Source organism: Mobula birostris, chromosome 20, assembly GCF_030028105.1.
Source record: "Mobula birostris isolate sMobBir1 chromosome 20, sMobBir1.hap1, whole genome shotgun sequence".
NCBI classification, from domain to species: Eukaryota; Metazoa; Chordata; class Chondrichthyes; order Myliobatiformes; family Myliobatidae; genus Mobula; species Mobula birostris.
In genome coordinates this window covers 3767931-3792866 of record NC_092389.1, presented here as the reverse complement: position 1 = coordinate 3792866, position 24936 = coordinate 3767931, and the positions used below count along the sequence as shown (strand labels likewise).

The window sequence follows — 24936 nt, the reverse complement described above, 5'->3', positions numbered from 1 at the left end:
AACACTTCCTCTGGCAGCGCATTCCATTTATGCACCACTATCTAGGTGAGGAAGTTGCCTCTCAGGTGCCTTTTAAATCTTTCACCTCTCACCTTAAGCCTGTGCTCTCTAGCTATTGATTCCATTTCCATTGTGTGCGTTCACCCTATCATGCCACAGTAGTGAAGTGGTTAGCATGACACTATTACAGTTTGGAGCATCGGCGTTCGAACTTCAATTCCAGCACCCTTTGGAAGAAGCTTGTCTGTTTCTTCCTGTGAGCACACGGGTTTCCTCCGGGTGCTCTGGTTTCCTTCCACAGTCCAAAGATGTACTAGTTGGTAGGTTAGTTGGTCATTGTAAATTGCCTCACGATTATAATGGGGTTGAATAGATGCATTGCTGGGTTACACGGCTCGTTGGAACGGAAGGCCCTGTTCTGTGCTGTATCTTTCTTATAGGCATCCGTTAGTCTCATGAGACTGTGGATTTGCACCTTGGAAGGTTTCCAGGGCACAGGCCTGGGCAAGGTTGTATGGAAGACCAGCAGTTGCCCATGCTGCAAGTCTCCCCTCTCCACGCCACCGATGTTGTCCAAGGGAAGGGCACTAGGGCCGATACAGCTTGGCACCGTTGTTGTCACAGAGCACTGTGTGGTTAAGTGCCTTGCTCAAGGACACAACACACTGTCTCAGCTGAGGCTCGAACTAGCGACCTTCAGATCACTAGACCGATGCCTTAACCACTTGGCCACGCGCCAACACGTGCTGTATCTTTAAATAAAATAAATAAAATTAAAAAATAAAAATATCAATGCCCCTCATTCTCATTCAGTATCCACTAGCCAGCTTGTGTAATTAGATCAAGTGAAAAGGACTCATCTCCTTCCTCCTGCCTTCCCACAGAGCACACAGTGTAAACTGCAGTACCAATTTTGATGACCAAATGGAGAATTTGGAATTGGTTCTCATGGTCTCGTCCTAGAGGTTGCATTTCTCACTGAAATGTGAGCAACATGTAACAAGCATTAATAGAGTATTGTAAGCACAAGAGATTCTGCAGATGCTGGAAATCCAGAGTAACACACACACAATTCTGAAGGAACTCAGCAGGTCAGGCAGCATCTAGGGAGACAAATAAACAGATGACATTTCAGGCTGAGACACCTCATCAGTATTGGAAAGAAAGGGGAAAGATGCCAGAATAAGAAGGTGGCAGGAGGGAAAAGAGGACAGCTAGAAGGTGATAGGTGAAGTAGTTGAGTAGGGGAGGGGAATGAAGTAAGGAGCTGGGAGGGAGGTAATACGTGGAAAAGGTAAAGGGCTGGAAGAGTTTGATCAAGTAGCAGCAAGTCCTGAGGTGCTTCATATAAATAATCAAACAAAAGTTTTTGCTAATACAGAGATTCTACAACAGGAATTGTAAGGGTGGCATTGTAGCATAACGATTAACAATATTGGAGTACTAGATGTGAGATGGGGTTCAAATCCCACCACTGCCTGTAAGGAGTTAGTACATTCTCTCTGTGACTGTGTGTTTCTCCACCAGGTGCCGCGGTTTCCTCCCACATTCCAAAGATGTACAGGTTGGGGTTAGTGGGTTGTGGGCATGTTGTGTTGGTACCGGAAGCATGATGACACTTGCAGGCTGTCACCAGCACAATCCTCCCCGATTTGATTTGACACAAATGACACATTTCACTGCATGTTTCAATGTACATGTGACAAGTAAAACTAATCTTTAATCTTTTCATTTTTTAACAAGCATTTTAAAGGAGTATCTAACACTAAACTGAAAAATAATCTGCAAAACCTTCAGAAATCTATTGCAATAATCACAGTCATATTGACTGATCAAGTGAATCATCTTTGCCCAGTCTTGTTCTCCTCTCACTGTCCCGTAGTTGTTGTATTCTAACTCCAATGAATCCCATTCACTCCTCATCCCCACACATTTTGCCCAATTTACATACCCGTTTCTTATTTCAGATTTCCAGCATCTGTACTTTTATTCCTGGAAACACAAGAAACAATGTGCTGCAAGAACTCAGCGTGTCAAGCAGCATCTGTGGGAGGAAAGGGATTGTCAGCATTTCAGGATGAAGCCCTGCATCAGTCCTGAATCAGTATTTTGACCCATAATATCAACAGTCCCTTTCCTCCCATAAATACTGCTCAGCCCACCGAGCTCCTCCCACAGATGTGTGCAGTTCATTCTGATTGTCATATTCATTCCTGAATGGAACTGACCCACTATTCACTTCCACATCTCAGTCTGGAATTCCCTTCTTATACATCTACCTCTGTAGCTTCTCCCTCTCCCTCTCCCTCACTTTTTCTTCCACCCATCACCCGAACTCCTTCAAATCAGATTCCTTACAACAAAATATTGACCTGGTTATCCATCCTAATGCTTCTCTTTTTAGCTTGACTTCTACTTATGCTCTTCTTGTGTTAAGTTGGGTCAAGACCAAATGCTTGAAGGGAAGTAGCTGTTCTTGAATGTGGTACTGTGGGACTTCAGACTTCTGTACATCTTGACTGATGATAGCTGCGAGAAGATGGCATGGCTTGGGTCATCCAGAAATATGTGGCTCATATGAGTGTGCCATCAAAGCGTGCATAACAGAGAGAGTTGTAAAGAGTTGCCTGGAATGGAGGGATGTAGTAAAAGGGCAGACTGAAAAAGATGTGTTTATTTTCCCTGCAATTTAGTAGGCTGAGAAGAGACCTAAAAGAGGTTTACAAAGCTATGAGCAGCGTAGATAAGACAGATAGAGTCTTTATCCCAGGTTAAGGGAGTCTAAAACTTGAGGACACAGGTTAAAAGAACAAGGGGAGAAATGTAAAGAAGATCTGAGGGGTCAAGTGGATTTTGCAGTCCATAAGATGTGGTAGCAGGATAAGGCCATTCAGTCCATCAAGTCTTCTCTGTCATTAGATCTTGGTTGATTTATTAACCCTCTCAACCCCATTCTCCTGCCTTCTCCCTGTAATCTTTGACCTAAACAAGAACCTCTCAACCTCTGCTTCAAATATACTCAATGACTTGGCCTCCACAGCCATCTGTAGCAATGAATTATGCAAATTCATCACTCTCAGGCTAAAGAAATTCCTCCTCATCTCTGTTCTAAAGGGATATCCTTGTATTCTGACATTGTATCCTCTGGTCAAGGACTCTCCCACAATAGGAAACATCCTCTCCACATCCACTCTATCAAGGCCTTTCAATGTCGGTAGGTGTCAGTGAGACCCCCCACCCCCCACCCATTGTTTTCAAGTGAGTACTGGCTCAGAACTATCAAACACTCCTCATACGTTAACTCTCTTATTCCCAGGATCATTCTTGTAAACCTCCTCCGGATCCTGTCATTTATTGACTCCCAGCGGTTGGTACTGCAGTTGGCAGAGGCAGACACAATTACAACACTTAAAAGGCATTTGGTAGGTACTTGGATAAGAAAGGCATAGAGGGATATAAGTCCAATACTGGCAAATGGGATTAGCATTGACAGGCATCACAATTGGCATGGACAAGATGGGCCAAAGGATCCACTTTCTGTGCTGCACGTTCCCATGATCCTGTGGTCACCATTGCTTTCAGGCTGTGTGCTTCAAAAGCTCAAAGTTTGAAATAAATTTATTATCTAAGTACATATGTCACCTATATGTCCATTCACAGTCGAACAAAGAAATACAATAGAATCAATGAAAAACAAATAATACTGAGAACATAGTTGTAGAGTCCTTGAAAATGGGTTCATAGGTTGTGTTCAGTGCTGAAGTGACAATTACAGTCGTCCCTCGGTACCCGCGGGGGTTTGGTCCCGGGACCCCCTGCAGATACCAAAATCTGCGGATGCTCAAGTCCCGTATATAAAATGGTGTAGTATTTGCATATAACCTAGGCACATCCTCCCGTATACTTTAAATCATCTCTAGATTACTTATAATACCTAACGCAATGTAAATGCTATGTAAATAGTTGTTATACTGTATTGTTTAGGGAGTAATGACAAGAAAAAAAGTCTGTACAGGTTCAGTATAGACGCAACCATTGTAGCTCTTCTGGGAACGCTGATGCTGCCCTGGCATCAGCCGATGCCGATTCTCCCATGATTTTTAAGTTCTTCAGACTGTAGCTCTTTACATAGCCAGCCATTCCTTACTAGCCTTAAAATCCTTTCTCTCACTCACAACACAAGTAGCGACCGAACGAGACATGAGGCGAACAATGCTCAAACAACGAGTGCTGGAGAGAGAACTTCTGGGTTTTTTTCCGATCCCGATCCGCGGTTGGTTGAACCTGCGGATACGGAGGGCTGACTGTTTATTTAAAACATCATGGTTAGTTGAGGTGAACTCATTAAAACCTATCGAATATTGAAAGGCTGAGATAGAGTGGACATAGAGAGGATCTTTCCCATAGTGGGAGAGCCTCGGACCAGAGGACACATTATTGTGTGTCCAGGTGCTATAGTTCACAAAATGCAACTCAGTAACATGTGAGCTTATTTCTAATGCCAATTAAAGAGTATGGTGGTGGGGATCTGGGGTTAATGTTGGTAAGGGTGACAAATTTCATTTCATAAAGTTCAAATGAGTTCGCACAACAGTCTAGTGGCTTCTCAGACATCATTACATTTTATTCCAGATTTAATTAGTTGAATTTAAATTCCCCAGCTGCCCAGCGGGGATTTAATCTTGTGTCTCTGGATCATTAATCCATGCCTCCAGATTATTAGGCTGGTAACATAATCACGCAACTGCCATACTTCTTGACCTGTTTGTAAATAGCGGCCTATGTGGTTACACACCGAGTCAGGTAAAGTTTTATGTGTGGGTCTGAGCCATGGAAAGATTCGCCCAAGTAAGTGCCATCTTATTGGATAGAGTTAAATCAGGACATTTCTCCTCCCTCGGTGCTGCTTCCAGCTGTCATAGCAACAGCCTGTACAGCTGCAGCCTTTCCCTGAGGCCTGCCTGTAGAGAATGGATGATTTCCAATGCAAATATGAGCTCCTTGAGATGAGAAAGATTATGTATGTACGTGTATGCGAGTCTGATTCATGTGTGGGTCATATTGTTGAATACTGACCAATATTAGAGGTCTAATCTCATTGGGGCTGGAAATCTTTATCTTACTTGTATTATAGAAATGTCATTCCCATTTTGATCTTCACCTCTCTCCCGCTTGTCTTAAGAACGCCACAGAGATCACAATCATTTGGAGCGATGTACAAAGATTTACAACACGCTGATAACCCCCTCCCCCAATCACACCAAAAGCACACACTCTGTGTGGTAAAATGGAATGTAATTTCCAGTCCCATTATGTTCAAAATAACTGAACGTATTATGAACAAAAATTGTTTTTGTTGCCACTGCACAGCTAGAGTAACTATTTCCGAAATGATTGGTGGCATCTGTGACATTAACTCTTTGAGGAACATCGATCTTTTTCAATCTGCTTCCCAATTTATCGTCTCCAGAGACTTGCTGGGTTGTAGATCTGTTTGTAACAGTTTGTAGCAGTTGCCCTACGGCAGCTTGTGTGTGAACCTTAGCACAGACTGCTCACTTCGCCATCAGCCAGTACTGTTGATAGGTCTGTTCAGTCCAGTTATCTAACTTTCAACTGCGTTCTTTCTTTTCACACCCTCTTGGATAAATTCTTCCTTCCTTTCTGCTCTTATCTTCCTTCTGTCCTTCCTTCCCACCCTCCTTTCCTTCTTATGCAGAGCTACTAGGATGCACAATGCAAGAGCGGGCCATTTGGCCCAGCAGGTCTGTGCTGAGCTTTGTGCCATTGCCCATTTTTCCTTAGTTTATAAGCAAAACCCTCACTCCCGTGTGATTCTCAGTCTCCCCTTATTATTTGATGTCAAAGTGAGTTCCACATTCTCACCACTCTAGGAAAATAAGTTTATATATTCTGAATTCTAGAACATAGAACATTGAACAGTACAGGCCCCTTGGATGTTGTGCTGACCTTTTAATCCACTGCGAGATCAGTCTAACCCTTCCCTCCCACATAGGCCTCCATTATTCTCTTTCATCCATGTACCTATCTAAGAGTTTCTTAAATGATCCTAATGCATCTGCCTCTACCTCCATCCCTGGCAGAGTGTGTGAAGAACCTAACTCTGACGTCCCTCCATTACCATCCATGGGAAAAGTCTCTGGCTGTCCACTCTTTCTGTGCCTCTTATCATCTTGTACATCTCTAGCAAGTCACCTCTCATCCTCCTTCACTCCAAAGAGAAGAGTTCTAGCTCGCTTAACCTACCCACATAAGACATGTTCTCCAATCCTGATAAATATCCTCTGCACCCTCTCCAAAGCCTCAACATCCTTTCTATAATGAGGGGTCCAGAAATGAGCACAATACTCCAAATGTAGTGTAAGCACAGTTTTATAGAGCTTGAACTCAGTCCCCTTACTAACAAAGGCCAATACGCTGCTAGATTTCTCAGTGATATTCCCCTCTCCAGTTTCTGTGATGTTCTGTAGTTTTTCGAGAGCTGTCCAGAGTGGCAAACTCTGATACATCAAGATGGAGCTGACAGCTTCCTGCTCAGTGGGTGCTCCACATTGTGGAGTAAAAGTACCTACTGCCCTATCAGAGGATTGTGGGCCTGCTGAGGTGTTTGAAACCCCGTTGTTTCAAAGTTTGCTGACTTCATTTCTTTGTGCTAACATCTGCCAAAAGTAGGTTTAAATTCTCAGCCGTTAAGAAGGCAAAACTCAGCTTGTCAGTATCAAAATACAGCAGGTTCCTGCACTGTGAACATCAAAAGATGCTAAAGAGCACCCCCTATAGGAAGTCACAAACATGACACACAATTTAAGCACATTTCCATCATCTATCAAGCCACAAAAGGTAATTATTGGTGAATTACCACCTTTCCATTTCCAGAAATATTACACAACAATGCTCCTTTGACTTCTGAATACTGCATTATACGTGTTGATATAGGGCGTGTCACTATAATTATGTGATGTTAATTAGATGCTGTTTATTTGTCTATCACAATAACATAAGGATGTGCTGGGGGGCACTTGCAAGTGTCGCCACACATTCTGGCACAAACATAGCTTGTCCACAATGTTCAGCAGAACAACACAAGCAACAACAACAATGACAACAACAAAACAAGCCCTTTTCCTCCACTCACGCGCTCACACACGCCTCCAACCTCCAGTTGAAGGATAATTCTGTGACCACATTCCGACCCCTTTGTCAGCCTATCATCTTGAAGGTGCCAATCCGTTACACTCTCAGAATGCAAGTTGCCATCAACAGGAGGAGATTCATAAAGAGATACAGTGTGCAAACAAGCCCTTTGGCCTGTCAAGTCTGTGCCAACCAATTACACTAATCCTATATTAATCCTAATTTTTATTCTCCCCACATTCGCAGTAACATCCCCCACATGCTACCCTGCACCCACACACTTTACAGTGGAAAATTAACCTACCACTCACCTGTTTTTGAGATATGGGAGGAAATCAGAGCACCTGGAAAAAACCTACACAAGGAGAACATGCAAACTCCACAGAGTGAGTACCTGAGGTCAGGATTGAACCCAAGTCTCTGGCAGAACCATTTCTACTGACAGAAGGGGCAAAGTCAGGTTACTGGTGCTTTAAATCATTTGCTTCGGGTAGATGGGACTTATCAGCCTTGGTTGGCAGCTGATCTAAGAGAAAGTAAACTGATCTCAAACCTCCGCTGCCTTGTGTCTATACCCAGTCACGGGGAAGGCTTCTGGAGTAAACCTCGAGGGCAAAATCTGGCGCTGGTGTTCCTAAGGCAGTCCTACGTGGAGCTCAATGCTGACTGGTAACCCCTGCAATGCCACTGGTGCCAAGTATATTGGTGTCTGTCGTTCCTTTGGGTTCATCAGATGCATGAAGAGAGGGAGGCTGCTACATGGGCAACAGCTTGCTCTCCTTATAGTACTGCCCTGGCTTGCATATCACAGAGACAGCTGGGATGCCCATTGTTACTGCAGGAGGGAGACCATTCAGCCCATTCGAGTTCTTAGTTGAAGCAATCATTTCTGAGCCTAGACCAACTGCTGCATGCAGGTGTTCTTCAACTTCACTCCTGTAATTTTGATGTATGTGGTTCCTCGTATTTATTCATTCCTGCACAAGATGGGGGCATCATGTGCAATGTCATGGTAGTTTTTTCCAAACTGAGTATGGACATCTGATGCAGCCAGGCTGGATAGGGTAGGAAATTTCCTTCCCCAGAAGGCATTTATCAATAAATTTGTTTCATTGATATGAGTGAACCAAATAAGGATTTATAACAATTCAGTAGTTTCATTACCATAGCTAATATTAAGGTGATAGGTGCCTGGAGTGCTCTGCCAGGGTTGTCGTGATAGCGACATTTAAGCAGGATTTAGACACATGAACAGGCAGGAAATTGATGGATATTGAGGGATTGAATTTTATGAAGATATACACTCCGTGGTCACTTTATTCAATACCTCCTGTACCTAATAAAGACACCAGTGAGGTATGTTTGTGGTCTTTGAACATATGGACATCTAAAAAGGATGCCCATTTAGAACATAGATGAGGAAAAATAGCCAGAGGGTGGTGAATCTGTGGAATTCATTGCCACAGGCAGTTGTGGAGGCCAAGTCATTGGGTATCTTTAAAAGCAGAGGTTGGTAGTTTCTTGATTAGACAGGGCATCAAAGGTTATGGGGAGAAGACAGGAGAATGGGGTTGAGAGGGATAACAAGTTAGCCATGATGGAATGGTGGAGCAGACTTAATGGGCCGAATGGACTCATTCTGCTCCTATGTCTGATGGTCTTATAATCAGGGAGGTCTTGATTAAATGCAAGTGTGGCTCCAACAGCCTGGTTTCAACCAACAGAGGCAGCACTGTAGTACAGCTGGGAGAGTCACTGCCTCAGAGGGCCATTGACCCAGGTTCAATCCTAACCCCAGGTAGTCTCTGTGTGGACTTCGCACGTTTTCCCCATGGCCTAATTCTGCTCCTAGGTCTCATGGTCTTACGAAACACACACAAACCGCTGGAGGAACTTAGTAGGTCAGGCAGTATCTATGGAAATAAATAAACAGTTGATGTTTTGGGTCAAGACCCTTCTTCGGGACTGGAAAGGAAAGGAGAAGACAGCAGAATAAAAAGGTAGGGGGAGGGGAAAGAGGCTAGCTGGAAGGTGATATTTCAAGCCAGATGGTGGGAAAGGTCAAGGGCTGGAAAAGAAGGAATCTGATAGGAGAGACGAGTGAACCATAGGAGAAAGGGAAGGAGGAGGTGACCCGGGGAAAGTGATAGGCAGGTGAGAAGAAGTGAAAAATCAGAGTGGAGAATAGAAGAAGGGGGATTGGATTTGTTTACCAGAAGGAAAAATTGATATTCATACCATTAGTTGGAGGCTACCCAGATGGAATATAAGGTGTTGCTCCTTGACCCTAAGGGTGGCCTAATCTTGGCACAAGAGGACACCATGGATCAACACGTCGGAATGGGAATGAGAATTGGAATTAAGATGTTTTCCCACCGGATGGTGCAAAGGTGCTTGATGAAGCAGTCCCCCAGTTTACAATGGGTCTCACCAATGTTGAGGAGGCCGCATTGCGAGCTCCAGACACAATAGACAACCCCAGCAGGTGAGGTGTTGGCTCACCTGAAAGGAATGTTTAGGCCCTGAATGGAGGTGAGAGAGCAGGTGAATGCCAGGTGTAGCACTTAGGCTGGTTGCAGGGATAAGTGTCTGGAGGGAGATTAGTGGGTAGGGACAAATGGACAAGAGAATTTCGGAGGGAGCAATCATTGCAGAAAGCAGAGGGATGGAAATGAAGATATATTTGGTATTAGGATCCCTTTGGAGATGGTGGAAGTTGTAGAAGATGTTGTGTTGGATGCAGGGGCTCATGGGGTGGTAGGTAAGGACAAGAGGAACTGTTAAGGCACGGGAAGATGACATGAGCACAGATATTCCTGATATGGAGGCGATGCAGGTGAGAACAGCATCAATAGTGGAGGGAGGGAAATCCTGTTCTTTGAAGAAGGGAGACATTCAAATGTCCTGGAATGGAAAGCCACATCCTGGGAACAAATGTGTTGGAAGTGAAAGAACTGAGAAAAGGGAATAGCATTTTTACAGGAGACTGTATTACAGTTACAGAGAAAGTGCAGCACAGGCAGACTTTAAGCTGTAAGGATATATAATGAGGTATATTGTGAGGTCAAGAGTCTATTCTATCATACTGGTGTATTGACTATTTTCAATAGTCTTTTAACAGTGGCATAGAAGCTGTCCTTGGACCTGGCCATATGTGCTTTCAGGCCTTTGTATCTTCTGCCTGATGGGAGGGGGAGAAGAGAGAATACCCAGGGTGGTGTGGGGTCTTTAATCATGCCGTCTGCTTTATCAAGGCAGTGAGAAGTGTAGGCAGAGTTCATGGAGCCATAGAGGGGAAGCTGGTTTCTGTGATGTGCTGAGCTGTGTCCACAAATCTCTGTATTTTTTTGCTGTCTCAGGCAAAGTATTTGCCATGCCAGTCTGTGGTACATCCGGATAAAATGCTTTCTACGGAGCATCAACAATAATTGTCGAGGGTCACAGAGGAAATGCCAAATTTCTTTAGACTCTTGAGGAAGTAGAGGTGTGGTGAATTTTCTTGGCTGTAGAGTCCACATACAGTGCCTATAAAAATATATTCATACCCCTTAGAAGTTTACATGTTTTATTGTTTTACAACATTGAATCACAGTGGATTTAATTTGACATTTTTAACACTTTTCAACAGAAAAAGTCTCTTTCATGTCAAAACAGATCTCTACAAAGTGATCTAAATTAATGAGAAATATAAAACACAAAATAACTGATTGCATAAGTATTCACCCCCTTCAAGTCAGTATTTAGTAGATGCACCCTTGGCAGCAATTACAGCCTTGAGTCTGTGTGGATAGGTCTCTATCAAACTTGCAAATCTGGATGCTGCAATTTTTCCCCATTCTTCTTTACAAAACTGCTCAAGCTCTGTCAGATTGCATGGGGATCGTAAGTGAACAGCTCTTTTTAAGTCCAGTCACAGATTCTCAATTGGATTGAGGTCTGGTCTGAATTTGCCACTCCAGGACATTAATTTTGTTTTTTTTTAAACCATTCCTGTGTAGGTTTGATTTTATGCTTGGGTTCATTGTCTTTCTGGAAAACAAACCTTCTCCCAAATCACAGTTCTCTTGTAGACTGCATCAGGTTTTCCTCCAGGATTTCCCTGTATTTTGCTGTGTTCATTTTACCCTCTACCTTCACAAGCCTTCCAGGGCCAGCTGCAGTGAAGCATCCCCACAGCATGATGCAGCCACCACCATGCTTCATGATAGGGATGGTGTGTTTTTGATGATGTGTGGTGTTTGGCTTACGTCAAATGTAGCATTTAATCTGATGGCCAAAAAACTCAATATTGGTTTCATCAGACCATAGAACATTCTTCCAGCTGACTTCAGAGTTTCCCCACATGCCTTCGGGAAACTCTAGCTGAAATTTCATGTGAGTTTTTTTCAACAGTGGCATTCTCTTTGTCACTCTCCCATAAAGCTGAGACTGGTGAAGCACCTGGGCAACAGTCGTTGTATGCACAGTCTCTCCCATCTCAGCCACTGAAGCTTGTAACTTCTCCAGAGTTGTTGTATGTCTCTTGGTGGCCTCCCTCATTAGTTCCCTTCTTGCACGGTCACTCAGTTTTTGAGGACGGCCTGCTCTAGGCAGATTTACAGGTGTGCCATATTCTTTCCATTTCTTGATGATTGACTTAACTGTACTCCAAGGGATATTCAGTGACTTGGAAATTTTCTTGTATCTGTCTCCTGACTTGTGCTGTTCAATAACCTTTTCGCAGAGATGCTTGGAGTGTTCTTTTGTCTCCATGGTGTAGTTTTTGCCAGGATACTGACTCACCAGCAGTTGGACCTTCCAGATACAGGTGTATTTTTACTACAATCAATTGAGACACACTGGCTGCCCACAGATCTCCATTTAACTAATTTCTAAAACCAATTGGCTGCACCAGTGATTATTTGGTGTGTCATATTAAAGGGGGGGTGAATACTATGCAATCAATTATTTTGTGTTTTATATTTGTAATTAATTTAGATCACTTTGTAGAGATCTGTTTTCACTTTGACACGAAAGAGACTTTTTTCTGTTGGTCAGTGTCAAAAAAAAATTAACTCCACTGTGATTCAGTATTGTAAAACAATAAAACATGAAAACTCCAAGGGGGTAGGGTGAATAATTTTTAAAGGCACTCTATTTGGCCCAGGACTGACTATTGGTGATGTTCACTCTGAGGAACTTGAAGCTCTCAGCCCTCTCGACTTCAGCACTGCTGATATAAACAGGAGGAAGTGGGCCACCTGACGTCTCTCATTAACCAGGCATTTTCCCCCACAGAACTGCCACTCACTGGATGTTTTTTTTTTTCAGTTTTCGCACCTTTCTCTGTAAACTCTAGGCATTATTGTGTGTGAAAATCCCAGGAGATCTGCAGTTTTTGAGATACTCAATCTACCCCGTCTGGCACCAACAATTATTTCACAGTCAAAATCACTTAGATCACATTTCTCCTCTATTGTGTTGTTTAGTCCAAACAACAACTAAACCTCTTGACCATGTCTGTATGCTTTTATGCATTGAATTGCTGCCACGTGATTGACTAATTAGATATTTGCCTAACAAGTAGGTGTATAGGTGTACCTAAAAATGTGGCCACTGAGCATATTTGGGTGGCATGGTAACGACGTGATTTTCATTAATACTATTACAGCACCAATGACCTGAGTTCAGTCGCTGTCTGTAGGGAGTTTGTACGTTCTCCCCATAACCACTTGGGTTTCTTCTAGGTGTTCTGATTTTTTTCCACATTCCAAAAAGTATGGGTTAGTAGGTTAATTGGTCACATGGGTGTTATTGGGAGACGTGGCTCATTGGGCCAGAAGAGCCTGTCACTGTGCTGTATCTCTGAATAAAAATATAGACCACGTACTAGCAGATGTACAGTTTAAATTGACTTCATGGTTGGCACAGACATCAATGGCCTGTTTCTGTGCTGTGTTCTATGTAATGATATGATGGCTTATCTATCACTTGCTCTATTGCCCTGTCCTTAAGCTTGTTATATATTGATGTCAATATATTGTAGTCTGCCTCAAAATTCATTCGTTAACTTGAACCGAAGGAGAGTGAATTTACAGATATTCTTCTCAGAACAACTTCAGTTAACAAAAACCTCGTAACCGGAGTTTCAAAGGTGAAGATTAAACAAGCACCAGCTACCATTGTGGGAGGGAATTTCAGATTTTAACCAGTTTCTCTGATGCTTAATCAAAGACTTCACAACCAACAGGAAGGATTTCTCTGTCCTGAAAATGTCCATCAAGTTATTCCCTATGTTACTAAACACCAAGTACTACCCATGTCATAGACTCATAGAACACTACAGCACAGAAGCAGGCCCTTTGGCCCTTCTAGCCCATTGCCACACTATTAATCTGCCCAGTGCCAATGGTCAACAGCCAAACCATAGCCCTCCATAACCCTCCCATCCAGGTACTGATCCAAACTTCTCTTAAATGTTGAACACACACCCACATCCACCACTTACATTTGCAGCTCATTCCACACTCTCACCGCCCCTGTACCTCTTCCTAGAGATGCTGCCTGGCCTGCTGCGTTCACCAGCAGCTTTGATATGTGTTGCTTGAATTTCCAGCATCTGCAGAATTCCTCGTGTTGAAGTTTCCCCTCATGTTCTCCTTGAACGTTTCACTTTTCACCCTTAACCCACGACCATATAACCATATAACAATTACAGCACGGAAACAGGCCATCTCGGCCCTTCTAGTCTGTGCCGAACGCTACTCTCACCTAGTCCCACCGACCTGCACTCAGCCCATAACCCTCCATTCCTTTCCTCTCCATATAGCTATCCAACTTACCTTTAAATGACAATATCGAACCTGCCTCAACCACTTCTGCTGGAAGCTCATTCCACACAGCTACCACTCTTTGAGTAAAGAAGTTCCCCTCATGTTTTGCCCCCTAACTTTCAACTCGTGTCCTCTTGTTTGAATCTCCCCGACTCTCAATGGAAAAAGCCTATCCACATCAACTCTATCTATCCTCCTTATAATTTTAAATACCTCTATCAAGTCCCCCCTCAACCTCCTACGTTCCAAAGAATAAAGGCCCAACCTGTTCAACCTTTCTCTGTAATTTAGGTGATGAAACCCAGGTAACATTCCAGTAAATCTTCTCTGTACTCTCTCTATTTTGTTGACACCTTTCCTATAATTTGGTGACCAGAACTGTACACAATACTCCAAATTTGGCCTCACCAATGCCTTGTACAATTTTAACATTACATCCCAACTCCTATACTCAATGCTCTGATTTATAAAGGCCAGCATACCAAAAGCTTTCTTCACCACCCTATCCACATGAGATTCCACCTTCAGGGAACTATGCACCATTATTCCTAGATCCCTCTGTTCTACTGCATTCTTCAATGCCCTACCATTTACCATGTATGTCCTATTTTGATTAGTCCTACCAAAATGTAGCACCTCACATTATCAGCATTAAACTCCATCTGCCATCTTTCAACCCAGTCTTCTAACTGGCCTAAATCTTTGAAAACCTACTTCATTATCCACAACGCCACCTATCTTAGTACCATCAGCATACTTACTAATCCAATTTACCACCCCATCATCCAGATCATTAATGTATATGACAAACAACATTGGACCCAGTACAGATCCCTGAGGCACACCACTAGTCACCAGCCTCCAATCTGACAAACAGTTATCCACCACTACTCTCTGGCGTCTCCCATCCAGCCACTGCTGAATCCATTTTACTACTTCAATATTAATACCAAACGATTGAACCTTCCTAACTAACCTTCCGTGTGGAATCTTGTCAAAGGCCTTACTGAAGTCCATATAGACAACATCCACCGCTCTACCTTTGTCAACTTTCTTAGTAACCTCTTCAAAAAATTCAATAAGATTTGTCAAACATGACCTTCCATGCACAAATCTATGTTGACTGTTCCTAATCAGACCTTGTCTATCCAGATAATTATATATACCATCTCTAAGAATACTTTCCATCAATTTACCCACCACTGACGTCAAACTCACAGGCCGATAATTGCTAGGTTTACTCTTAGAACCCTTTTTAAACAATGGAACAACATGAGCAATACGCCAATCCTCCGGCACCATCCCCATTTCTAATGACATTTGGAATATTTCTGTCAGAGCCCTTGCTATTTCTACACTAACTTCCTTCAATATCCTGTCAGGACCTGGAGACTTATCCACTTTTATATTCCTTAAAAGCGCCAGTACTTCCTCTTCTTTAATCATCATAGTTTCCATAACTTCCCTACCTCTTTCCCTTACCTTACACAATTCAATATCCTTCTCCTTAGTGAATACTGAAGAAAAGAAATTGTTCAAAATCTCCCCCATCTCTTTTGGTTCCACACATAGCCGTCCACTCTGATTCTCTAAGGGACCAATTTTATCCCTCACTATCCTTTTGCTATTAATATAACTGTAGAAACCCTTTGGATTTATTTTCACCTTACGTGCCAAAGCAACCTCATATCTTCTTTTAGCTTTTCTAATTTCTTTCTTAAGATTCTTTTTACATTCTTTATATTCCTTGAGCACCTCATTTACTCCATGCTGCCTATATTTATTGTAGATATCTCTCTTTTTCTGAACCAAGTTTCCAATATCCCTTCAAAATCATGGCTCTGTCAAACTTTTAACCTTTCCTTTCAACCTAACAGGAACATAAAGATTCTGTACCTTCAAAATTTCACCTTTAAATGACCTCCATTTCTCTATTACATTCTTCCCATAAAACAACTTGTCCCAATCCACTCCTTCTAAATCCTTTCACATCTCCTCAAAGTTAGCCTTTTTCCAATTAAAAAATCTCAACCCTGGGTCCAGACCTATCCTCCATAATTATATTGAAACTAATGGCATTGTGATCACCCGAAGTGCTCCCCAGTACATACCTCCGTCACCTGACCTATCTCATTCCCTAACAGGAGATCCAACACTGCCCCTTCTCTAGTTGGTACCTCTATGTATTGCTGCAAAAAACTATCCTGCACACATTTTACAAACTCCAAACCATCCAGCCCTTTTACAGTATGGGCTTCCCAGTCTATGTGTGGAAAATTAAAATCTCCCACAATCACAACCTTGTGCTTACTACAAATATCTGCTATCTCCTTACAAATTTTCTCCTCCACTTCTTGCTCCCCATTAGGTGGTCTATAATACACCCCTATAAGTGTTACTACACTTTTCCCATTCCTCAATTCCACCCAAATAGCCTCCCTAGATGAGCCCTCTAATCTATCCTACCAGAGCACCGCTGTAATATTTTCTCTGATAAACAATGCAACACCTCCCCCTCTTGTCCCTCCGATTCTATCACACCTGAAGCAACGAAATCCAGGAATATTTAGTTGCCAATCACACCCCTCCTGCAACCCTGTTTCACTAATAGCTACAACATCATACTTCCAGGTATCAATCCATGCTTTCAGCTCATCCACCTTTCTTATAATGCTCCTGGCGTTAAAATAAATGCATTTATGAAATTTTCCACCTCTTACTTTCTGCTTATCACTAACTTTACTATTTTCTTTTTTTCCTTCTCCCCTACATCTGTTCCTACACTTGGGTTCCCCTCCCCCCTTGTATCTAGTTTAAATCCATTGGAGCCTCTCTAGCAAACCTACCTGCAAGAATATTTGTCCCCCTCCAGTTCAGATGTAAACCGTCCTGCTGGAACAGGTCCCACCTTCCCTGAAAAACTACCCGATTATCTATAAATCTGAAGCCCTCCCTCCAGCACCATGTCTTCAACCACGTGTTGATCTGCGCTATCTTACTATTTCTAAAGCCGCCTGCACGTGGCACTGGTAGCAATCCTGAGATTGCTATCCTGGAGGTCCTGTCCTTTAACTTGGCTCCTAACTCCTTAAACTCACCTTTCAGGACCTCTTCACTCTTCCTACCCACGTCATTGGTCCCTACATGGACCATGACATCCGGCTGCTCACCCTCCCTCTTGAGAATACTGAGAACTCGATCCGAGATATCGCGGACCCTGGCACCAGGGAGGCAACAGACCATCCGGGATTCTCGATCTCTTCCACAGAACCTCTTATCTGTCCCCCTAACTATCGAATCCCCTATCACTACTGCTCTCCTCTTTTCCCTCCTTCCCTTCTGAGCTGAGGGTCCCGTCTCGGTGCCAGAGACGCAACCACTACAACTTGTCCCTGGTAGGTCGTCCCCAACAACAGTATCCAAAACGATGTACTTATTATTGGTGAGAATGGCCACAGGGGAGCTCTGCTCATTCTGTCTATTCCCCTTCCCTCTCCTGACAGTCACCCAGCTACCTGTCTCCTGACTCTTAGGGGTGACTATCTCCCTGTAACTCCTGTTTATTTCTGCCTCTGCCTCACAAATGATCCGAAGTTCATCCAGCTCCAGCTCTAGTTCACTAACTCGGTTTGTCAGGAGCTGCAGCTGGATGCACCTTTTACAGGTGTAGTCATCAGGGACGATTGTGCTCGCCCTGACTTCCCACACACTGCAAATGGAGCACTCAACTGCCCTAACTGCTGCCTCCATTACCTATTCTTAAGGTAGTTAGATTAACTAAAGGAACTTACCCGGCCTTACCTCACTTGGAATGAAGCTTGTCCTTCAGCCTCTGCTCGCCGAAGCCTCTCGAGCCAAAGCCTTCCTACTCTGTCTCCCACTACTCCGTCGCCCGCTCCATTAATCTTCTCTAGTTTAGTCTCACCCAACCTCAGTGGAAAAAGCCTGCCTTGCGTTTACCCTGTATGTCTATACCCCTCATAATTTTGTATACCTCTATTCTTCTATGCTCTAGGGAATGAAGTCCTAACCGATTCAATCTCTCATTGTAACTCATGTCCTCAAGTCCTGGCAACATCCTTGTTCATTTTTCTGAATGTTTTCAATCTCATTTACATTTTTCCTGTATGTGAGTGACCAAAACTGCACACAGTACACCAGATTAGACCTCACCAATGTCTTACAGAATTTGAACATAACTTCGCAACTCCTGTACTCAGTACATTAATTTATGAAGGCCAATGTGTCAAAAGCTTTCTTTACAACCCTATCTATTTGCTGATTGAGTTTGCCACATTATCACCCAGATCATTAATATAGATAACAAACAACAACAAACTCAGCATTGATCCCTGTGGGACTCCACTAGTCACAGGCCTCCAGTCAGAGAGGCAACCGTCTACTACCGCTCTCTGGCTTCTCCCACAAAGTCAATGTCTAATTCAATTTATTACCTCATCTTGAATGCCAAGCAACTGAACCTTCTTGACCAACTTCCCATGCGGGACCATGTCAAATACCTTGCTAAAGTCCATGTAAACAACACTGACTGCCTTGCCTTCATCAACCTTCCTAGTAACTTCCTCGAACACCTCTATAAAATTGCTTAGACATGACCTACAACACACGAAGCCATATTGAGTATCCTTAATCAGTCCTGTCTATTCAAATACTTATATTTCCAGTCCTTTAGAACACCTTCCAATAACTTTTCCACTACTGATATCAGGCTCACTGGCCTATCATTTCTTGGCTTGTTCTTAGAGCCTTTCATAAACAACAGAACAACATTAGCCATCCTCCAATCCTCCAGCACCTCACTGGTGACTAAGAATGTTTTAAATATCTTTATTAGGACCCCTGCAATTTCTGAAGTGACCTCCCCCAGGGTTTGAGGGAACACCTAGTCAGGTCCTGGGGATCCGTCCACCCTAATTTGCTTCAAAGCAGCAAACACCTCCTCCTTTGTAATTGGTGCAGGGTCAATGACCTCTACAGACTCTGTGTCCGTCTCTCGAATAAATACAGATGCAAATACAGATTTATGATCTGCCCTATCTCTTTCGGCTCCACGCATACATTACTATTCTGATCTTTATGGCATTTGGTGCATGGGATATCCCCTTTCGAATGCTCATTTGGGTATTCTCTGCTACTCTTCCCTGAGCAGGAGGCAAAGGTAGGGGCTCCTGCGGTTGAAGACCTAGTCCAATGCTGCGAGGAGAAATGGACTTGGACAAGGGAGATTTTGTTAGCTTGTACCTGGAAGGCTGAAATAAAGGCCAACCGCAAGAGAGGACAGGCGCCAGTTTTGCAGCAAATCTGGCTGTTGACTCAGGATTTGCCTCTCCAAATGATGCCCAGGAAATTGTGATATCGTCTAACGTTTGTTTTGTACGCAGTTCTTGATCCAGTCTTGATCCTAGCCTTGGATACTCCAGTATTGGGTTCAAACCATCTTCATCAAGGACTCCCATCACAGATACATTCAACCCAGCAGAGCTGGGGTCCCCGGATCCCTCGGATAACAGTAGCACAAAGAAGATCGGGAATCCCTGCATTAGACAAACTTGAGGCTTCCTTTATGCTAGCTCATAGAGTTATAGAGCACTTCAGGACAGAAGGAGGCCCTCCAGCCCACCTAGCCCATGCCAAGCTATTATACTGCTTAGTCCCATCGACCTGCACCTAGACCATCACCCTCCCATACCCCTCCCATCCACGTACCTGTCCAAATTTATCTGAAATGTTGAAATCAAACCCATATCCACCACTTACGCTGGCAGTTCGTTCCACACTCTCACCACCCTCTGAGTGAAGAAGTTCCTCTCATGTTCTCCTTAAATCTTTCACCCTTCACCTGTGACCTATGATCTCTAGTTCTAGTTTCACCCACTCCCAGTGGGAAAAAGCCTGTTTGCATTTACCCTATCTATACTCATGATAATGTTGTATACCTCTGTTAAATCTCACCTCATTCTCCCATGTTCCAGGAAATAAAATCCTAACCTGTCCAATGTTTCCCTATCATTCAGGTATATCTCTCCAAAGAAGTTCTATTCTATTTGAAGTGATTTGTATTTGTTAGGAGTTTCAGCTCATTATCCAAAATGAATTGCTGAAAGAAGTAATAAGTGGCCAGAAAATAATTCTGAAGTGTATGTAATATGTAATATATCTCACAGCTTGCAAATAGAATACAGTGACGGTTCTAACAGAGCCAGTGTATCATCAGGATCTCTGAAGTGAAGGGGTTTTGGGGTAAGGTTGGTTAAGAGATGAATGATTGCCAAATGTTTTGGCAGATACAATGTCTAAATGACTTTAAATGCCCAAGGCAATTTGTTGAATAGTATATAATATATCAGAATCAGAATCAGGTTTATTATCACCAGCATGTGACGTGAAATTTGTTAACTTAGCAGCAACAGTTCAATGTAATACATAATCTAGAAGAAAAATAATAATAATAATAATAATAAATAAAATAAAACGTAATAATAAATTAACAAGTAAACCAATTATGTATATTGAATAGATTTTAAAAAATGTAAAAACAGAAATATTGTATATTTTTTAAAAAAGTGAGGTAGTGTCCAAAGCTTCAATGTCCATTTAGGAATGGGATGGCAGAGGGGAAGAAGCTGTTCCTGAATCGCTGAGTGATGCCTTCAGGCTTCTGTACCTCCTACCTGATGGTAACAGTGAGAAAAGGGCATGCCCTGGGTGCTGGAGGTCCTTAATAATGGATGCTGCCTTTCTGAGACACCACCCCCTCAAGATGTCCTGAGTACTTTGTAGGCTAGTGCCCAAGATGGAGCTGACTAGATTAACAACCTTCTGCAGCTTCTTTCGGTCCTGTGCAGTATCCCCTCCATACCAGACAGTGATGCAGCCTGTCAGAATGCTCTTCACAGTACAACTATAGAAGTTTTTGAGTGTGTTTGTTGACATGGCCAAATATCTTCAAACTCCTAATAAAGTACAGTATAGCCACTTTATAACTGCATCAATATGTTGGGACCAGGTTAGATCCTCAGAGATCTTGACACCCAGGAACTTGAAACTGCTTACACTCTCCACTTCTGATCCCTCTGTGAGGATTGGTATGTGTTTCTTCGTCTTACCCTTCCTGAAGTCCACAATCAGCTCTTTTGTCTTACTGACGTTGAGTGCCAGGTTGTTGCTGTGGCACCACTCCACTAGTTGGCATATCTCACTCCTGTACACCCTCTCATCACCACCTGAGATCCTATCAATAATGGTTGTATCATCAGCAAATTCATAGATGGTATTTGAGCTATGCCTAGCCACACAGTCATGGGTATATAGAGAGTAGAGCAGTGGGCTAAGCACACACCCCTGAGGTGCACCAGTGTTGATCGTCAGTGAGGAGGAGATGTTATCACCAATCCGCACAGACTGTGGTCTTCCGGTTAGGAAGTCGAGGATCCAATTGCAGAGGAAGGTACAGAGGCCCAGGTTCTGCAACTTCTCAATCACTATTGTGGGAATGATGGTATTAAATGCTGAGCTATAGTCGATGAACAGCATCCTGACGTAGGTGCTTGTGTTGTCTTGGTGGTCTAAAGCCGTGTGGAGAGCCATTGAGATTGCGTCTGTCATTGACCTATTGTGGTGATAGGCAAATTGTAATGGGTCTAGGTCCTGGCTGAGGCAGGAGTTCAGTCTAGACATAACCAACCTTTCAAAGCATTTCATCACTGTCGATGTGAATGCTACCGGGTGATAGTCATTAAGGCTGTCCACATTATTCTTCTTAGGCACTGGTATAATTGTTGCCTTTTTGAAGCAAGTGGGAACTTCTGCCCGTAGCAGTGAGAGGTTGAAAATATCCTTGAATACTCCTGTTAGTTGGTTGGCACAGGTTTTCAGAGCCTTACCAGGTACTCCATTGGGACCTTCTGCCTTGTGAGGGCTCACTTTCTTTAAAGACAGTCTAACATCGGCCTCTGAGATGGAGATCACAGGGTCATCAGGTGCAGCAGGGACCTTCACAGCTGTAGTTGTATGCTCCCTTTCAAAGCGTGCATAGAAGGCGTTGAGTTCATCTGGTAGTGAAGCATCGCTGCCATTCATGCTATTGGGTTTTGCTTTGTAGGAAGTAATGTCTTGCAGACCCTGCCAGAATTGCCGTGCATCTGATATCACCTCCAACCTTGTTCAAAATTGTCTCTTCGCCCTTGAAATAGCCCTCCGCAAATCATACCTGGTTTTCTGGTGTAGAAGTAATATGCATCCATTTCAAAAAATCTAGCTAAGTCTCGGTGGTATAACTTGTTCAAATTTCTTATTTTAACTTTTAGATGACTATGTGTGTTCCTGGAGAACTGTCCAAATCTTGATTTTCCATCATCCACACATGCATCAAGAACCCCCAGTTGAAAAGAAATAAGTTTTGTTTTTATGTATTTATTTTTATTCACATAAAAGGGAAGGCAAATACAGAGACACCACACATAGTCTTTTTCCAAGGAAGGGGGTACTAAAAACAAGAGATCATGGATTTAAGACTAGAGGCAAGGGAGTTAAAAGGGACGTCACAGGTGGCTTCTTCATGGATCAGCATGGACACATTAGGCCAAAGGGCCTTTTTCTATAGTGTCTGACTCTATAAGTTCCAATTTTGTTCCATATCTCAAATTTGGTAATTAGTTCATTTGTACCAAGATACAGTGAAAAGCCTTATTTTGCTTTCCATCCAGATGAATCATTTCATACACATGTACACTGAGGTAATACCAAAGGAAGACCAGTAACAGAATGCAGAATATAGTGTTATTCTGGGTAATGATTTGGGAATTCTGTAATGATGAATTTCCATCAGCCAAACGACCTGCAATATTTATAGTCCCTTCTGCATCAGGTATTGCATCATCTATTTGAATCTACCATATTGCAATCAAAGGACAACATAAGCTATTTACTTTGTATTTTATTTACCTGTTTAGAGCTACAGTGTAGAACAGGCCCTTCTGGCCCAATAGTCTCTGCTGCCAAGCAACCCACCTATTTAACCCTAGCCTAATCACAGGTCAATTTACAATGACCAGTTAACCTGCTAACTAGTACATCTTTGGACTGTGAGAGAAAGCCAGAGCACCCCAAAGAAACCCACACATTTTGCAGGGAGAAAATACAAACTCCTTACGGACGGCATTGGAATTCAACTTCGAACTCCAGAACCCTGAGCAATAATAACATGCCGCTAATTGCTACACTACCATGGCACCCCGTGTGTAGTGCTATTGTCTGAAGTAGAATCAGCCATAGTCACCAATACAAGCAGGTAATACAGTACAGCCAAACCAGGCCTGTTCCTGTCCTGTACTGTTCTATGTTCTATGTTATGCCGAACCAATTAAATTAGTAATCAAATGACAAACTAAATTAATCCCCTCTCCCTACACAATGTCCATATACTTCCATTACCCTCACATTCACATGCCTCTTGTGTGACCTTATCCTAATCCTGTTTCTTACATGTTTGCCCACAACACTTGCAATGATTATTTTTTAAGTAACCTTTCTGTGCATATGAAATATCCAGTTTTCATGAGAAAAAAGACCCGACAATGAAGAGGTTAATTTTGTAAAACTAAGCAAGATCTTGCTGGCCTGCAGGGTGATTGACATTTGGAGGTTCAGCTGGTGATTCTATTTGCAGCACTAATGAGACATCAATCCTGCTTCTCTGACAGGCTTCGTGCTGCAGTACTCAGTTGATAACAGCGAGGAATGGAAGGATGTCTTCATCAACCCCAGCGAGCGCTCCTTCAAACTGGACAACCTCAAGTGTGGCACATGGTACAAGGTAAAACTGGCAGCCAAGAACAGCGTCGGAGCTGGGCGTATTAGTGAAATTATTGAAGCCAAGACCCATGGAAGGGGTGAGTCATAGAGGTCCTGCCTCCTTCTGGACATTAAAGCTGCAAGTGGAACTAATTAATGTGTCTGAGTCAATATGAATACATTCCCTGCCTCTGCACTGTGTGTGTGGTCTTGAAACAAGTGAATTGCAACAAATTTGTGTTTACCAATTCAACCTTGTAATTCCTGTCAATTCCAAAGATCCTAGAACACAACTACAGCATTTACGAGAAGCCTTTAGGACATAAATCACTGGACTCACTGGTTTCAAATGTTAAGGTTTACTTTACTAATTTATAAATGTGAGGTGCCATGGTAGTGTACTGGTTCATGCAATGCTAGTACAGCTTGGGGCATCGGAGTTTGGAGTTCATTTCTGGCCTCCTCTGTAAGCAAATCTATACGTTCCTTCCCATGTTCACTGGGTTTCCTCCAGGTGCTCCAGTTTCCTACCAGTTCGTAGGTTAATTGCTCATTGTACATTGTCCTGTGATTAGGCTAGTGCTAAATAGTTGCTGAGCGGCATAGCTTGAAAGACCAGAAGGGCCTGTTCTGCACTGTATCTCTAATTAATAAATAATAAATAATAAACCAGTAATCAGGAGATGTGAGTTCAATTTCCCAAATTCAAATCTGAAATTTAAAAAGCTATGGTTAGTAAAGTGTTGTGCCCACCTTTTAACCTACTGAACGATCAATCTAACCCTTACCTCCCATGTAGCCCTCCATTTTTCTATCATCCATGTGCCTATCTAAGAGTTTATTAAATGCCCCTAATATATCTGCTTCTACCTCTACCTGTGGCAGTGTGATCCACACACTCATCACTCTGTTAAAAAAAACTTGCCTTTGACATCCCCCCCTATACTTTCCTCCAATCACCTTGAAATTATGTCCCCTCATATTAGCCATTTCTTCCCTGGGAAAAAGTCTCTGGCTGTCCAGATGATCTAATCCTCTTATCACCTTGTGCATTTCTATCAAGTCACCTCTCATCCTCCTTTGCTCCAAAGAGAAAATTCCTAGCTTGCTCTTGCTTGGGCTAGTTTTATAACTGTCTCTAGACCCATAGAAATGT

At 42.9% G+C, this 24936-nt stretch overlaps 1 protein-coding gene across 1 annotated transcript in view; it reads left to right on the top strand.

The window, feature by feature from the left end:
- Positions 1-24936, top strand: part of dscaml1 (Down syndrome cell adhesion molecule like 1) — a 781005-nt gene that overhangs the window by 693577 nt on the left and 62492 nt on the right. Inside the window, exon 25 of the mRNA XM_072283885.1 lies at positions 23690-23878. Coding sequence (XP_072139986.1) covers positions 23690-23878 — 189 coding nt within the window. The remainder of the gene's footprint in view (positions 1-23689; positions 23879-24936) is intronic.